The 18,505-nt window shown below is 35.2% G+C and overlaps 1 protein-coding gene and 1 long non-coding RNA gene across 4 annotated transcripts; one reads left to right on the top strand and one right to left on the bottom strand.

Annotated features, from left to right (window-relative positions):
• Positions 1-1,507: 1,507 nt before the first annotated feature.
• Positions 1,508-3,781, bottom strand: LOC132351690 (uncharacterized). Its single transcript, XR_009498461.1, has 2 exons — positions 3,544-3,781; positions 1,508-3,430 (listed from the first exon to the last, which is right to left on the bottom strand). It is a non-coding gene; the product is annotated as an uncharacterized LOC132351690 (long non-coding RNA).
• Positions 3,782-3,973: 192 nt separating this feature from the next.
• Positions 3,974-18,044, top strand: OTUD6B (OTU deubiquitinase 6B). 3 transcript variants are annotated; one of them, XM_059902020.1, is made up of 7 exons: positions 3,974-4,168; positions 4,835-4,986; positions 7,576-7,656; positions 12,141-12,453; positions 14,063-14,124; positions 16,718-16,824; positions 17,615-18,044. In XM_059902020.1, the coding sequence occupies exons 1-7, from the start codon at positions 4,087-4,089 to the stop codon at positions 17,697-17,699; spliced, it is 882 nt and encodes a 293-aa protein (XP_059758003.1). In that variant the 5' UTR covers positions 3,974-4,086; the 3' UTR covers positions 17,700-18,044. The 3 variants fall into 3 exon arrangements, with proteins under 3 accessions (XP_059758003.1, XP_059758004.1, XP_059758005.1); XM_059902021.1 differs by having other exon boundaries at positions 4,127-4,214; XM_059902022.1 differs by lacking the exons at positions 3,974-4,168; positions 4,835-4,986 and adding an exon at positions 10,307-10,447 and having other exon boundaries at positions 7,575-7,656.
• Positions 18,045-18,505: the final 461 nt, after the last annotated feature.

The following is an 18,505-nucleotide window of genomic DNA, read 5'->3' as shown; positions in this document are numbered from 1 at the left end:
CTTGCAAGAAATACAGAATCTCAACTTTACCCTAAACTTGGTGTATCAATATCTGCAACTTAATATGATCTTCCCAGGCAAATGGTTTGCATATTTATATTTGAGCATCGCTGGTCTTGCCCACCCTTGCTAATACAAGGGTGTCATCACCTTCAGGGGAGTAGATCATTCAAGAATAGAAAAAGTCCTGTCTATAACTTACTAGAGCTACTGTTCCAAGTATTGCCAATGCTCCTATTTATCCACCCATTATCAACTATATATAGCTGCTGTAAATGGATATTTGATTTTATCCAGAAACCTTGAAATATCTAATTTAAATCTACTCCATGGTTATTTTATTCACTAGAGAAAGGCTCATTCTTCCTTTACCATTTTAAATTGTACTCCCTCAACATTTTAAAGTTTGGATTGTTCAATCTGAAGTTTTCTTTGTGTCCCATCCTTACAAGGAAAAATAGAAGTACCAGTTCTCACCTGAAATATTTGGAAAATGCAACCAAATTTTTGATTCAAATAGGTATGCTGCAATAGCTTACAACTCAAGCACAAAATCTCTCATACAATAACACTGCTTAAGCAAACCTGTTTCTAGATTCTAACACTACTTAACATTTATTAAACATTCATAATATACAATGCACTGTGTGAACTGAGAAGGCTTATAGATGCTTAATAATACATTTTATAATCTAATCCTGTGTTGCTATTACCCTGACATACCACATTTCTAACAAGCTCCCAGGCAATGCTTATGCTGCTTTTCTGAGGATGATACTTTTCAATAAAAAGATTGTGGAGCAAGAAGTATTACATGGAAGTCTGAGAAAGGAAGAATAAAAACAGTGACGGGGAGGAGGGCAGTAGGTGATGGTGAGAGAAGAGAATTTGGCTTCTCTCTCTTTGAGAGTCAACTGTTAGCTCCTTAGAATCCATTATGGTAAAATTCAGTTGGGAAAAATCTGTCACTAAGAAGCTAACCATGGCACTTAGAATAGCTTATATTGAAGTAAATCCACTACTTAGAATTGGAAGGTAGCAAAATTTAGAAAGTGCAGTAACTATGTCTTTCCTAGGTGCATATTCCATTCTTCATCTAGTGTTTTCATTCTTAGTTCCTTGACTTTTGTACATCCATCCCATAACATATAACTCATAATGTCCTTATTGTTTCAGATCCTAAATTATCACATTTATTATAATCTCCTCTTTGACCCAAAGGTAATTCATAACATTAAAAAAATTCCAAATATGTGATTTTTCACATTTGAACATAGTTCCTAGGCTTTTTTGCAATGTGATCATTTGTGCTTTCTAGAAATATATTAAAGTTTTCCCTGCACCTTAGTATATAAGTCACTTAGAAATAAAGTCACTTTTCAGGACAATCTGAAAAGAACGCAAATACACACACACTTCTGAACTACTTAACTACTCCTTAACTATCTCAACTTTTCATTTACTTGACTTATTAAAGACTGTAAGTACTGAAGTCATAGTCCAACAATTTTTGCCATGTGTATTTTCTTTAATTAAAGGATTACTTTATTAATTTTAAGTACATAAAATGTACTAATTTTAAATACAATTTTTAAAAACATATATACATCAGTAAAACTATCATTCACATGAAGGTATTGAACATTTATTTTACATATGAATGCCATGTTATTTGCCACATAAAGCCTCTTAAATGTTACCACCTGTACTGTATGTTTTATAAATATGTTATAGCTTGAGTTCTAATAAAAATATTGCTCCCTACTTCCATTTCTATGACTTATCATTTCCATTATCTTTAAACTCTTTTATCCTTTGCTTTATACAAATGTGAGTATCCAGGGTTATAGATTGATTTTTGACCCAATTTTAATCTCTTTAAATAGGACTATTTAACCAGTTTAGGAGTGTGATGACTCATCAGTACCTATGTCAATCTATCTTATGCCAATTTTAATGCTTCCTTGTTGTTTTTCACCACTTCCTCTACAACCCAATTGGAATATGTGCTCTATTTTTATTTGTAACACATCTCATTGTCAAATTTACTTACAATGATCTACTACTACATGAAGCAGTAGGTATTGATTTTCTGTAGGCAAGATGCACATAAAACAAGGTTTTAATTCACGATCTCTCCAATGAGTAATTAAAAAATTTTCTTTTTACACTACCAGTATTAGCATTACAGACAAATTTGCTACTTTTCCCCTTTCTATAATTAAAACTAGGGAAAACAAAACTGTACTGACTGGTTTTCCCATTTTGCCAGATTAACATTTGGTATGCCTTTATTCTACAGGTTCTGTGCACAGTGACAAAGTCCTTTTATTTTACTTATGTTTGGCTTAAGAACATGAGTATCTTTGTCTACATTGCATGCTAAAAATAAAACAGTATTTATTTGCTCTATATATTGAACGTTTAGCCTGCCTTTTCACAGTTTATAAACTGAAATTTTAAACCCAACTTACAAATTTTAGCATTTAGTTCTATAACTCTACCTAACAATGTAACCTTAATGCTGTTTAACTAATGCTTACCACTAATTTTTTCATACAATTGCCTCCTTACTTTTAAGTTATTTTAATTCATGTTCTTTGTTGGCTGCAGTACATTATTCAGCAAATTTTTCAAGGATGGTACTTGAAAGATATACTTTCTCAACCCCTGCGTATCTGTGAATGTCTTCCAGTTGCCTTGGTACAGAAATAATTTGGCAGGGTATATAATTGGTTCAAAATTATTTTCCCTTAAAACTGTAGATATTGTTCCACTGTTTTCTGGCATTTACAGTTGCAAGAGAAAAATGTGAGGTCAGCCTAACTTTGCCCCTTTATAAGTAACTTGCCTTCTCTGTCTGGGATACTTGTAGAATTTTTTATTTATCCTTCCAATTAAAAAATATTACCAGGATATGTCTGGGTGTTGCTTTCTTTTCATTAAATTTTAATGGTACCCTGTGAACTTTTTCAATTTGCAGATCTAGTTCCTTCTTCAACTCCGGACATTTTTCTTCAGTTAGTTCCTTATAGTTTCAGCTTCATTTGCTTTGTCCTCTGTTTCAGGTATTCCTATTCTGCGTAGATTTTATCTCCTGGGCAGGTGCTCTAGGTCTCTCTTCTTCACTTTACTTTACTTGATTTCTTTTCTTTTTTTTTCTGCATGAAAATTTCTCTTGTTTTGCGTTAACTTCAGTAATTCCATTTAGTGACCTATGAGGTTTGCAAATTTCTGTTATCTCTGTCAGCTTCCTGATACTTTTCAATCTCTCTGGCAATAGCCTCTTTATCATTGAGCATAGGTCTTTAGGCTCTTGTGTGATATGATACTCAATTCTTACTACCTCATCTATTTCCACCGCTATATTCAAGAGGCGGTATTTTCTCAATTACTTAGTTGTCTTTCTTCCGAACGGCGGTATTACGACCTTGAAAATAATAAACAGAACTTAATTCCCTACTGTTTGATTGGATCAGCACAAAGATTCTCACTGCTAATTATTCACGGTTTTATTGAAATGTTTTATGTTTTCCTTCTTACCTTTTGAATAGTACTTCCTAGCAATGGGACCAAAAGTGGTCCCATTAAAGTAGATGTTCCGAAGTACCGAACAAAACAAAACAAACGTCCAAAACAGTTCCCGCTACGTCATCTCTGCCCGCCTCACGTCAGGGCCAATAGACTGGTGTAGCTTTACTGCTGAACGGGGTGTAGCGCGGATCAATTGCAAGGCTGCAAACTTCAGCGGGCTAAGCCAAACCCCAGCACGCCATCGTGCTCCACCCGCGCCCCGCCCCGCCGCGCCCCGCCGCGCCCCGCCGCGCCGCGCCGCGCCCCGCCGCGCCGCGCCGCGCCCCGCCGCGCCGCGCCGCATTAGCGCGGGTCACGGGAGTGCGCACGCGCAGCATCCGGTTCTTCTTCCTCCTTCTCCGATGACTCAGCTTAGATCCGGTACCGCCTTGAAGGCGGGGCTGGATCCTAGCTGCGGCCAATGGCGCACGGGGTGAGGGTTGAAGGGTGGAAGGTGCTCCTAGCCGCTTGTGCTGGTTCCTTTCAGCAACTGTGCCGGGTTACCTGGTCGTCATGGAGGCAGTTTTGACTGAGGAGCTTGATGAGGAGGAGCAGCTGGTGAGAAGGCATCGCAAAGAGAAGAAGGAGTTGCAAGGTGACGGGGGAATGGGAACCTAGAAGTCGCCAGGACCCAGGGAAGGGTGCGTGGCGGGTCGCTTCTGGGAAATCTTGAGGGGTTTCTGATCTGGATCCTCCTAGGCGTCTCCAAAGTAGCCAGTGGTCTCTTCCCTACCGCCTTTCCAAGGTCCCTTAATCCCCCAAACCTTCAGAAGCTTCCTCTTCTCCGGTCCGCCGCGTTCCCCCTACCCCGCGCCACCGCCCGGGTGTGGGTTTCTGAAAACACCGGGAAGCCACCGTCTTGGACCCAGACCCCCTTTCCTGTCTCCCCTTCCTGTTCCTGCCCGACTTGCCGACACTTGCCCTACTCGGTGCGTTTTGAAATATCTCACCTAAATTTTGAGGACTCGGAAGGGGTACTTGAAAGATTTAAAAATTTACGTTTTTTTTAAAAGTTTTTCCTCCTCCCACACCAAACAAACTCACGGTTATGTTAATAAAATTTTTCTTTTTTTTTTTTTTGAAGGGGTGTCTTAGCTTCATCTGGACCCTTCTCTGTAACTATCTGTTGTGTAATTACTCTTCTTGCTTTCATAATTACTTTTTCTATACCCTTCTCCGTTTACCATCCCCTTATTGTTACTATTTCATATTTCTTCTTAATCCCTGGGTTTATGACTTAATGGTTTTGGTGGCTTTTCAGCCAAAATTCAGGGTATGAAGAATGCTGTCCCCAAGAATGACAAAAAGAGGAGGAAGCAACTTATTGAAGATGTTGCTAAGTTAGAAGCAGAAATGGAACAGAAACATAAAGAGGAGCTGGAGCAATTGAAGCTGACTTCTAAGGAGAGTAAAGTAGGTGAAGTAATGTTTCTCTTTGTCTACCTTTGAAAGCAACTGCCACTTCTACTACACTATTATATAAAATCATAAAATCGGAGGGAAAGAAGTCACTTAGTCACGCTCATGCCATCACCTTTCATTGATATTTTTCCGACCAGGTTTATATGGTAGTGTGTTTTTTAAGGAAGGCCAGCAAAGAAAAGTCCCCTATCTTAACTATTGCCCCAAAGATGAACAGATTGATAAAATGGACTAAAGGAAGCTTTACCAAATGAAAGTTGGAAGACCAGTCTCCTAGTCTCAGAATTGCCATTAAATAGGATTGTAACCTGGGCAAATTTACTTAATCTTGAGCATAAGTTCTTCACATATCATATGATACAAATACTACTGCTGTTTAAGCACAGATTTTTTTTAAGAAATGGGATAACAAATGTGAAATCATTTTTTAAGTTAAAAGTGCTTTATGAACAAGTTGTAATAAATGGAAATTTACTAATGTTTCGTGGGTAGATTGTAGCATGTTAACTGTGATCATTTTAGCTAATATTTATTTCATCATTGTAGCCATACACAATGTGTTGTATGCCACACACTTCGTTTAACATATTACATTAATTTTCTCATAATTCTCATAATAACACACTATGAAGTATTACCTCTGAAGTAAGTGTAGATAATCCCATTTTTCAAATGGGAAACAGACTCAGAGAGATTTAAAACTTTGTTCTACATTTATAACAGCCATTGAGTACCAAAGCCTGAATTCAAAATGAGAGCTGTCTTACTCCAGAATGTGAATACTGAAATCTGTTATAATTTTATCTAGAGTGGTAGCTTATTGCATGGGTTTTAGATACCAAAGATGATAGACTACATAACCTCATTCTCATTATTGATAGTTAGAAAGTTCTTATGTCTATGCAAAATTTTATCTACCATAAATAAATTTTATTTTATTTGGTTCATTTTTGGTCTGCTGTTGACAGGGAAAACAGCTTGTCTGTACTGATTTACAGTTATTAAACATAGTTTTATTTTCTTTAACTTTTTTTTCAAGAGCCTGGCTTTCCGTGCCTTTTATTTCCAAGTAACAAGGCATGATGCTCTAGGTGTTTGTGTTTTACAATCATGGTATTCCTAATTGTCTCCCTATCTTTTCTATTAGTGAGGTAGTTTTGTTTCCTCTCTCAGGCCTTTCAATTTTGAGATTTCTTTCCTAGGTTTCCAAGGACAAAAATGTTTAATTGTTAAGCTACATATTGTCCAACTGTTAAAATACAAACTCTCATTTTACTTGATCTTCTTTTTCTTAAACTGAAGCCTGTTTTCTTTCTGAATGTCACCTGAATTCTTTTGTCACTGCTTTCTCTTTTTTTTTTCCAGATGCTTTTTTGTATCTAGCCTGTTGTCAGTATGGCAGTTTGTAAAATTAGCACATTCCTCTGAAAAATATAAGAATCCCAATTTCACTAAAGTTGATAAACATTCTTTGAAGTCTTAATCTGATTTTGATATTTTGATCATTTGGTCCATAGCCTTAGGGACTGCTGACTCTGGTATTAGAGGTCTTGATATGTTTCATGTATGTGTCATACTAAAAACTAGCTTAATTTATACTTGTGGTAATAAAATACTAACTACTAATCCTGATAGTTGTAAGTCTAGCATTTTGTTCTTTAGCAAACACATAACAGCCATTTGGTGATTAAGATTAGTTGTAATGGGCTTCCCTGGTGGCACAGTGGTTGAGAATCTGCCTGCCAATGCAGGGGACACGGGTTCGAGCCCTGGTCTGGGAAGATCCCACATGCCGCGGAGCAACTGGGCCCGTTGAGCCACAATTACTGAGCCTGCATGTCTGGAGCCTGTGCTCCGCAACAAGAGAGGCCACCATAGTGAGAGGCCCACGCACCGTGATGAAGAGTGGCCCCCGCTTGCCGCAACTGGAGAAAGCCCTCGCATAGAAACGAAGACCCAACACAGACATAAAAAAAATAAATAAATTTAAAAAAAAAGTAATAAAAAAAAAGATTAGTTGTAATATCTTAACAATAATTATAAATTAAATTTTCTGCCTATAAGTTTTTCAGTTTGTAGATGGGAAAGGATAGAAAAATCTCAACTGCCTACCAGGGTCAAGAAGCAGTGCTCATCAGGTTCTGGCTAATTAAGATAGAGAAAGGCCTTTGCCACCACATTTGAGGTTATGAAAGTAATAATGACAGAACCTTACATATTCTATAAGTATAACATTTAGAGAAGGGAAGGGTGGAATGCTGAATGAGTTGTGGCCCTTATAGGAAGTATTTAGATGAATGGAGTAGGCATTCTAAGAAAGAAGGAAACCATGCAGGAATGAGCATTGTCTTTGAAGAGCTGTAAGGAAAGTTCTTGGGAATCTGACAATTCTCCCTTAAATACAGAGAAAATAGACAGAACCATGTCTCGTTTAGTATTGTATCTAGTGCTGTTATTCAAATTTGAATTGTGGGATGACACATATTTGTGACTTTCGATAATAATTTAATAATCTAATACTTTGAATAATAACTTAAAGGTATTTTTCATTAACTTTTTAATGTTTTTTGTTTCCCTCAGATAGATTCTGTTGCTGTCAATATTTCAAACTTGGTTCTTGAGAATCAGCCGTTTCGGATATCAAAAGCACAAAAGAGACGGGTATGAAAGTCACCTAGTATTTGTTAGCGCTGTGTGTGTAATACTATCTTAGGTGTTGTATTGGAAGTGAATAGAAAAAAAAATGGAGTTCTTGCCAGAGGACCTGAACTAACATTTATTAGGCTTTAGATTATATGAAATCTCATTTAGTCCTGACAGTAATCCTGTGAAGTAGGATTTCTTATCCCCAGTTTCTAGAGAAGAAAATAGCCCTGAGGCAGTATAAAATAACATGTCCAATTTGCAGTTCTCATAGGAGGGTGGGGCTAGGAAAGGGGGTGTGCAAAGGATATTTTTTACAAATATATTATTCCAGACTTAATAATTCAGAATTTGAAGAGTGTGAGCCCAGGTGATACTGATGTACAGCTTTGGTTAAAAACTTTGGTATTAAGTGGTAAAATAAGAATTTGAATCTAGAAGTTAAGCAAGATATATAGGTGTACAAAATATCAGAATTATGTAGTTATATATGTATTGGTTAGTTGTGATGAAAATTCAGAGAAGGAAAAACTCATTGTGCTAAGTGTTAAATAGTTGGTATTTAAGAAAATATAGTTATTTAGTTAGGATATTTAAAGTCAGTGAAACAGCATGCACAAAAACAAATATGGGAATGAAAAGAGCTGTAAGGAAACTGATTTATTGGACGTAATAAGTTTATGATATCAAAATTATGGGCGTGAGATTAGATAGGTAAGGGCTTTTCACTTTGAAAAAGAACAAGGGGTTTAAATCCAATCTTTCTTTCCCAAATATTGTTTTATTAACACTTGATGTTTTCTAGGATTTAAATGTTTAAACTAGCTTTGCATCTTATAATTTAGTAGTACATAATTTAATAGAGCATGGAATTTGCTGTCAGTCAGATGGAGGTTTTAATCCCATTGTGGTGGCTTTGGGTAAGATTCTTAACCTTTTTAAGCCTCAGTTTCACATGTATAAAATGGGGGAAAATAATACCTACTTCACAGAGTTATTGTGAATATTAAATAATTTACTGTTTCCAAAGCCCTAAAACAAGGCCTGGAGAACTACTGGGTCAACAAATGATAGTATTGTTCACTGTGTTAAGTACTGCATAGTACACCTCTTAAGAAATTCAACCTAAGACAAGTTTTTTTGTTTGTTTGCTTGAAAGTTGCTTAAGTTGCAAATTGTCAAACATTTCTCATACTACTGTAAAATTTTGTTTTTGAGTAATTATTATAATTGTGAATTTCATAGACTGATGAAATTTAGGTTTCATGGTATTTTGGAGGTTATTTAGTTCACCAAATCTCTACTTATGATACGTATTCTGTTATAGCCTTATTATTGTCATCTATCTTCTATAGATGAAAAGTGAAGGGCAGAAGTTTTGCTTGGCAGAAACATAACAAAATATTTGTTGGATTTGCCTCTACTTAGTAATTGCTATATCTTAGAGTAGCAACTATTTAATTCTGGAAAACATGACACAACTCTTTCCTGTCTTTATCAACACTTGTTCACCCTACCTGGTCCCTTAGGCAACAAAACAAACTAATTCCCTTACCTTTCTCAAACATTTTGTTACTTTTCTCCTAAAATATTGCATAGCTGAAATGCATACCTTTTCCAGCTATACCCTCAAAAAATGTAGTATCTTTTATAGTCAGCTGCTTGGCAACACTTCTCTGCTGAGTCAACACTTGGCAGAGAAAACACCCTATAAGTAATGCCCAAAGTTTCTTATTGCTTTGTTATATTAATAGGATTTTGGGACAGAAAACACTGAAAGTTTATAGTATTTAAGAAAATGGAACCTGAAGACAGGGTAGATAATTGGGTATTAGACTTATGCCGAACCACTTTTTTTTTTCCCCAGAGGCACCAAGGAAAAAAAGTCAATTAACTAATGATGTCATCTTTGGGAGAGATACAACTGTCTGGTAGAAAAACATGACAAAACTTTATGAAGATTTATCATTGGAATATTGTAGAGCAAATCCCGTATTTTCAATCTAGAAAAGCATAGGGAGTATTTTATTTACTTCAAAGGACTTCAGTGAAAACTTACTGGTATGGTGGAAAGAGCCCAAAGTAGAACTTAGAAGAACTGGGTTCCAAAAATAGGAAATTTGAGAGCAGGAATGAGATCTAGTTCAATTTCTTTATTTTATAAATGAGAAAGCTGAGGCCCAGGTTGTCTCAGTGGCATGCTGAAAGTTTAATACAACCCCTGCACTAGTACCCAGCTCTTAAGATTTCTCTTCAGAGTTGTTTTTGCTGTATTGCTATATTATTACTACATGACTCTAGTTTTACTGACAATGTATTTATGATTTATGTGCTATTTTCATCGTACATACATTTTCATTAGAATTTATTGGTGCCATTCTACCTCCAGGACTAGGGTTGTAGAAAGGAAAGTGCCTCATGCCACTGGAAAACTCTGCCTGGTTGGGAAAAAATCCAGTGTGTTTCCTACCTAGTGCCCTGAAAAGGAAATACAATTGCTTTGTAATATTGAAGCAGAGCATGAGGGAAAAAATGAAATGATTGGATTGGTATTTTAGAGGCTTAAATTAAGGTTTTACAGAGAGTATAAAGTTCCAGTCTTCCAGTAACTAGTACATGACGTCATTAACTCCAGCTCCCATCTACTCCAACTTTTATTCTGATTCAGGTGCCTGGATAGAAGGAGCTCTCTGTGTTGTCCTTGGTCCCTGCTCTGCTTCTAACCAGCTGTATGGCCTTTGGAAATCTTTCTGCGTGCTGTTTCCTCAGAAGAGGAAAATGAGGGGTTTTGGATTAGATGATATTCAAGGTGCTTATCCTTCCTCTCCCCTCTGAAAATGTTTTTTATAGTCTTTTAAAAAGTAATAGTGCCATCTTGTGTTTTAAGATTTTATGCCACTGTGATCCGCAGTTGTAGGTATGCAGTGAAATAAATTGTTTCATGGTATTTCTGGCATGGTTGGAGTTGGGAAGAAAAAGCAAATAGATTTATGTTTTATTAAGAAGATAATACTGCTTTTGATTCAGGTAACTTAGACATCACTTTAGGTTTATCTGGCATGGCACATAACAGGCATGTAGTAGAAGCAGGTGGCATTAAGTGAAATTGAAATTTGCCTTTCCATTCACATCTTCTGTCCTAAGGAAAGGTTAGAGCTGGGGACATAAAAATCTTTACCTTCTCCTTCTTTTTCTTGGTTTATCTAAATCCTTCACTGTAGTTTGCTACCAATATCAAGATTTATATTGATAGAATGTAGTTTAACTATTTTTATTCTCTTAAATTGAAAAGCACTTGCTCCCAGTATACAAGTAAAACATACCATAGAGAGTTAGAAAGATGTTCACACACACACATGCAGGCACACACACAAAGCAGAATAAAACTTATTTTGTAATCCTACCATCCAGAGAAAAGCACTGTAAATATTTTGTGTATCTCCTTCTAGTGTTGTTGTTTTTTAAACTATGTATGCATAGACTTAATATATATTAACTATATACCATCTTTTTTGCCCCCCAACCTCATCTCTTGACACTTTTCTCTGGTACTCTACTCTAGCTATGTGAACTGTGTTCAGCTATGAAACATATAGTGCTTTCTGTCTTTTGATCCTTGCTATTCCAAGTGTGAGGAGTTTTTTCTCTTTTTTCCCAACCTTCCCATTCTACTTCTTATCCACCCTTCATGTCACAAATCTCTCATTACCCTCTCCCCATCCCATTATAACATTTGAATAAGGAAAGCAAGTTGCAGAGTGTAATGTATGATGGGACTTTTGTTAAAATACTGTTTTCTGTACATTTTCTATGAGTACATCTGTATTTATTAAAATACATAGAAAAAAATCTAGAAGGATACAGAACTCTAGAGCAGGCACTGGGATTGGCAGGGGAACTTTAGATTATCTGTAATATTTTAACTTTTTTATAAAGAAGAATGCTTTTATCTGTTACTTTAGTTAAATGTGCGTGTGTTTGTATGTACACATTTTTTTTTAAAGCTGGATAAATAGAGCTCCTATACCCTTCTAAAGACCTTAGCCAGTTAATGCCTCACTGGTGAGCTGGTGATTTAGCACATTAAGACCTCACTGGTGGAGTGATAAGTTAAAAAGTTTGGATTAGCTTGGACTTAAGTATGACAATGATGTTGCTTTAAGCCCTAGGACAACTCAGTCCTAAGATAGTACTTTGAAATCGGTAAGTAAAGTTTTTAGATACTTGGCATGTAGTTATTAAATAGACTTCAAAGAAAAATTTGAGGGCTTTCTTTGTCCTAGTACAGAGCTAGGTGCTGTACACACAGATGAGAAATAATATTTGCCTTTAAAGGAGTTCACAATATAGAAAATTCTACAAGTGATGAGATCATCAATATGATAGTGCTTGTGGGAGAAGGGAGAAAAATGTTTTTGAGAATCTTATATTTCATCCCCATAATAAATGTAAATTAGTCCCAATTATTAGGAATTAACTTTCCTACACTGTCCTCTTCATAGGACAAAAAAGCTGCACTGGAAAAGGAGCGGGAAGAAAGGATAGCTGAAGCTGAAATTGAAAACTTAACTGGAGCTAGACATGTAGAAAGTGAAAAACTTGCTCAAATATTGGCAGCTAGACGGTTGGAAATTAAACAGATTCCATCTGATGGCCACTGTATGTATAGAGCCATTGAAGATCAACTGAAAGAACAGGACTGCAGTCTGACTGTAGCTGCCTTAAGATGTCAGACTGCTGACTATATGCAAAGCCACGTGGAAGACTTTCTGCCATTTTTAACAAATGCTAGTACGGGAGATATGTATACTTCAGGTAATTTATTTTTCTTTACTATGTTTTGTCGTGGTTGTGGTGGTTGTTAAATAAAATGCTTCCTGGAACTGATAATAAAAATAACCTGAATGGTCCTTATGGGGGAAAATATCTCAACATTTAGGCAAAATTATTTTCTATAACTTTAATAGATACTAGCACATTTTGGTTTATTAAGATCTTTTAAGTACTTAACTATTTTGTAGTTAAAATATATTAATCTTTTATATAAGATAGGAATAGGATTCATCATTACTATTTTTAAAAGTGTGTTAATAAGTTCTGTTTCACAAAGTTAAGCTTTGACTAGTCTCTGGAAGTATAGGGCCTGAAAACCACCAGTATAGAATGATTAGGAAAACTAATTCCTCCTTTTATCCTGTAGTTTGGGAGATTTAATTTTATTCTCAATAAGCCATAATATTCAGGCAAAATTTGACTTTGCAAAACCAAAAACAAATGAGTTAATAACCTGCCTTATTATTCTCTATAATACCTTTGATAGTTGGGAAGGTAAAAAAATGTACAACTAGCAAATAAAGGAGAGAGCAAGTGAAAATCTGAAAAAGTTTCTTAAAGAGAAAGGGAAGTAAGGGAGAAAGTTAGTCCTTGAGATAAGACAGCAGGTGTGTCAGTATCCACTGGGAGCAAGTCATATGGCCAGGATGTATTGAAGAGGGAGGGGATGGTTAAGGTTGACTTGTTTAATGGAGTCCCCCAGCTGCTAGTTGTAGGGAAGTGGAGAGGAGGTGGCAACTCAGCATGGTGAATCAGAGAAAAAGACAAAAGACTTAATTACCTTCATTCCTTTAGACAATATTTATTGAAGGCCACAGTGTGCCAAGAACTACTCTAGGCACTATTCTGAGCACTGGATATGAGACAGTGAATGAGACAGATACACGGGACATATTTTCTTCTAGATGCCCATAATTCTTTCCCCTTCCTCTAAACAGGAAGTTAGAGGTGTTAGTTTCCCATTTTAACTTTCTGTATAAAAGTGTGTATGCTCAAGATATGCCATTAAACTCTGAAATTAGGTCTTTTATGTCCTCTCAGGACTGATCTAGGAAGACCTTTCTTTGGCTAGAACTGATACTGATACAAATAAATTAAGCGTTTCTAAAATATGTGAAGGCACTATTTGATGCTATCACTGGGAAAGGAGTTTCATCTCATTTTACTTTTACTCTGATTCTCTTCTCACATTTCTTACAGGGTCTTATAGTGAACCTGATATTATAAAGGATGCATTTTTTAGTCTTTCAGCATATACTTTCAGATGCAGATTTGGACTTTAAAACGTGAATATGGTGGCAATTTTGGGGTCATTGCTTGGGTCAAGAGAGAGGTAGGCTTGTAATGTAGTTGAAGTCCCTGGGCCTTAGGCTGAGGGAGAGAAGCAGAGATGAATTGCTTTGCTCTTCGATGGAAAGTTTGAGTGAATTAAGTTTGGATTGGGAAGTGGATTAAATTCTGGAGAATATAGGTAGAGAAGGAGGAAGTTCATAACTTGGGCAGTTTCATCAGAAATTGTGGGAGGTATAAAAGGGATCTAACATGAGTTCTAAAAATTATTAAGTGCTATATTCTGATCTATTTTCTACAGAAGAGTTTAGAAAGTACTGTGATGATATCATAAACACCGCTGCATGGGGAGGTCAGCTTGAGGTAAGTTTGTTATTATTCATAGTGGCATTGTTAAATTATTTTTAAAAATCCCTTCTGTAGTTTTCAGACATATTTTTCAGATGATCCAAATTTCCCTTTCAAGATTCCTTTTCTTTATATATTTCCTGTTTCTCTACTGATGAAGCATTGAAAAAGGGAGTTAATATTCTTAGGCCTTTAATTTAAGTATGTACCTTTGGGAACTGAAGCACTATTTCATTTTAAATAGCCCAGTGTTTGATTAGTGTGTTGGTGAGGCTAGTGTTGCATCTGCGTATTTCCATTTGTGATATTGCTACTGGCCATATATTTGAATTTTTGGACCTATGAAACTGAAGAGTTTACTCAAGTACAGTAAAATTTACCCAAGTGGCTCAACTGATGAAAATCACTATTGGAAAAGTAACATCTCTTACATCAGAAATAGAAAACAATATTTTAATGTGAGAATACACGTCAAATCCTCCCACAATACATCAATTACAATTGTGTCTTGAGTTCCTAGTTGATACTGACTGACTTGAAAGCAGTATTTGATGCATTAAAATTCACTTGTAAGAAAACAATATATTTAGTCACTTGTAGGGAGTTAATCATGATTTTTTTAAGCTCTATTTATCTTACTGTTAACTTTGTTTCATTAAAGCAAAATAAAACACCTAAGTGGTCCAAGTGGTGATGAGATAGCCTGGGGTATTAGAAGTCAGGGAGTAAGAGGGAAAGACTTGGGGCTAGGTTGTGGTTTTTCCTTGTACTTCTCAGTTTTGTGACTTTGGGGGAGTCAGCCAACCTCCTGAGCTCCATTTTCCTTATTGAATGGGGATAATAAAACCCCTATATGTACATGGTAGGCCATTTGTGGATATTAAATAAGGCAAAGAGTATATGCATAGAAGTTTGTAAGCTAAAGTGCCAGATAGATGAATCTAGCAATATAATTAATATTATTGTGTAATTATGATTAGTCATCTTAAATAGTTTGTGGCTCTATTTCACTTCAAGAACTATGTTGTTTGGAGATATGACATAATTGCTTCTTCGAAGTCTTTTTCTTAGCAGTGCTATATTTGTACCTCTTCTGAGCCACCAGAGGGAACTGTGTCCACTTGTTTTGTATGACTCTCCTGGGTCTCTGAAACTCGGGAAGGTTAGCTTTGTGACTGCATTAGGAGTAATTAAAGATGCTTGAACTTTTTAATAAGAATCTCAAATTAATTTGAGTTCTAGAGACCTAAGTGACTCTTTTTAAATTGAGAAAAACCTTTTAAAACATCTTTTGAAGGACATTTTCTCATAAATTGTTTGTGAATTCATTTGAACTAAGAGTTGCTGTTTTCACAATGGGGTAAATTTAAATTATTAAAGAGAAATTCTTTGTATGATTTCTGAAGACTTAGATGGGATGTTAAGATTTCCAGAGCTTGTTTTGCACCCTCCATTCCATGCTAGCTTTTAAAAAATGTTATTTTAGGTATAAGAAAAAAGTGCCTCAAAGGAATATTTTACGAGATGGAACATGGGATTAAATTTGCTACTGTGTAGCACAGAACCTTTTCCATATTCTTGAATTAATTTCTTACCTTTGTTTAAAATTTCCTAAAAGGTCCATGTTCTGTTATAATGGGACAAATAAACAGATCAGGGCATTATGACTGAAAACTGTTAAATGATTAATTTGTTTATGAACTTGAGCTCTAGAGTCAGACTTCTCAGTTCAGTTGCAAGTCATTTTGTTTCCTTGTGCTTGACTTCTCTTAACCTTTCTCTACCTGTAATTATAGTCTTTAAAATGTATAACAGTAGTACCTATCATGTAAGGTTATTGTGAGGATTGAATGAATTAATACACATAAAGCACTTAGAGTGCTTGGTTAAAGTAAGTCTAAAAAAATGTTACTACCAGTATTCATTATTAACTATTATTCATCCAACTTTAAGCTCTAATTTTATATCATGTGGCATGAACTTAAAATTGTATGTTAATCAGTTGGAAATTCCATGAAAGGATAGTACAGTTCATAACCTAACTCATTCTACTCATGCCTTGAAAATTATAGAGCAGTTCTCAACATTAGTACAATAGAGTCATCTGAAAAGCTTTAAAAAAAATAAACCTCCTATTCTTTCCTGCTTCCTCTGTCCTTCCCCCAGCCCCTCTCAATTGTAATTGATTTGATCTGGTGCCTGAGTAATGGTATTTTAAAAAATCCTTTATTATGGAAATTTTCAAGGCATATTCAAAAGTAGAGAGACTAGTATAATGAACTCAATTTACTCATCCCCTTCATTAATTATGGCATAGATATTTCCAAAAAGCTGTTGTACATCCAGGACTTGAAACTTATGCATTTGATTTAGTAAACATTATATTTATTTGATTTTTAACAAATATGTATTAAGTGCCCACTATGTGCCAGGCTCTTGGTGTACATTAAGGAACAAGAGTAGATCCCTGCTCTGACTGGTTGCCCTATTCATGCATAAATTCAGTAGTTTATGATTTGAATAAGATTTACCTCTTTATTTCCCCTACTAATATATACATATTTGTTTGTTTGTCTGTTTTTTTGGTTTTACATTTTCTCTTTTATAGCTAAGAGCCCTGTCTCACATTTTACAAACACCAATAGAGATAATACAGGCAGATTCTCCTCCTCTTGTAGTTGGTGAAGAATATCCAAAAAACCCATTAATACTTGTGTAAGTACCTAGAAATTCCTACTGTTAATATTTTTCATGATTAAGACAAAAAGGATTATGAAAAAATTTTAGGTTATATATGTTGATTAATCAAAACAAATCCATCTTCAGCAGCATTAATTCTGCTTATTTTATGTAAAAGGCAATTACAGAATTAGAAAGCATTGTCAAAATATGTGATTTAGATAATTGTTTAAACCTCTAGTGATTTAATCTTGTATATGAGTTAAGAATAAAGTCATTTCTAAAGGTTACAAAATTTTAGGATTAGTTCTCATGTTGTTCTGGTTTGACATTAATAATGCTAAAAGTTTCAACAGGTGTAAAAGCTGAAATACATTCATGTTGCCTGATTGTTTATTCCTTAGAGATTTTTTTCTTCATATTGTAAAAACATGTTACATAATTGAGAGTTCTCTGAAACACAGCATGGAGAGTTTGCCATTGGCTTTAGTGTTCATTAGCTAAGCCTACTAAGGTAGTCATTAATGGCTTGGGTTTAGGTAATAATTTAAGCTTGTTGAGCACTCAGCATCTCAGTTTTTCCTTTTTCACTCCAATGATTGTGTTTTACCTGACAAACTCAGCAGACAGAGTTATTGAACCAGATCTTACTGACTGCTGATGCTTTTCAAATGGTGTTGAACTTTTAAGTAATGAAGTCTATTGAATGATAACCTGTGAAGTGATTAATTCAAAGTACTTGGTTTTATATACATAATAAACATTTATATACAGTGAATTGAATTACTTTTATCTAAATTACTTATTTCTCCTTTTTTTATTTCAGTTATATGAGACATGCATATGGCTTAGGAGAACACTACAATTCTGTTAAACGGTTGGTGAACACAGCTAGTGAAAATTGCAGCTAGTCTATAAAATGTTGCTGTTATGTTTTAGTACAGTGTGCTGACCTGAGTATTAATACCAAGTGTTGGATTGTTCTAAATGTTTCCGAAATAAAACAACTACCTTAAATCAGTTTTATGGCAAAGCTACTAACAGGTTTTTAAAAAATGTGTCAAAGATAAACTTTCACCAATGTCCCCTTAGTGGTGTTTTAAAAACACTTGTAAGTCCCTTGTGGAGAACATCATTTATAGACCAAGATGGTACCCTGTTTGCTGATATTTTTATTAAATATAGAATCCTGAACATTCTGTTCTGTGTTGAAATAATTAAAATTCTTTTTTTCTCCCTATTACTGAAAGCTTTCAGTAACCGTGTCAGTGTAATTTTTCTTGAAGAAGTGAAATGACTCAGTCTTTTTGACATTGCAATAATGTGGTGATGGTGATAGCAAATTTAATGAATGCTTATAAATGAACGTGATTGCAGTAACTTTGGTGTTGATGGGATTAATGCTGTGACACTTTTTATATAACCCCATCAAAGTGCAGCTAAGAAGCTTGCTTTATTAAAGAATTTAAAAATATTTATTCAGATGGGAATCAGTTGTTATGTTTTAAGAAATGAGACAAATTCATAGGTCAATATGTTTCCAATCAGATTTAAACCTCTAAAGAAGTACAGATGTCTTTTATTTGTATATAACTTAAAAAGACTCAGCAGATTATTGCCTTCCTAATTCATTTGTTATTCCTTTCTGTTTCTTAACTTCAGAATGGTTGTACCATCATTTCTTGAGTATCTTCTTAACTATAAATTTTTATATTCT

Source organism: Balaenoptera ricei, chromosome 17 (genome assembly GCF_028023285.1).
Source record: "Balaenoptera ricei isolate mBalRic1 chromosome 17, mBalRic1.hap2, whole genome shotgun sequence".
Classification (NCBI taxonomy): Eukaryota; Metazoa; Chordata; class Mammalia; order Artiodactyla; family Balaenopteridae; genus Balaenoptera; species Balaenoptera ricei.
The sequence above is the reverse complement of the archived record's forward strand: the minus strand, read 5'-3'. Positions and strand labels throughout refer to the sequence as shown.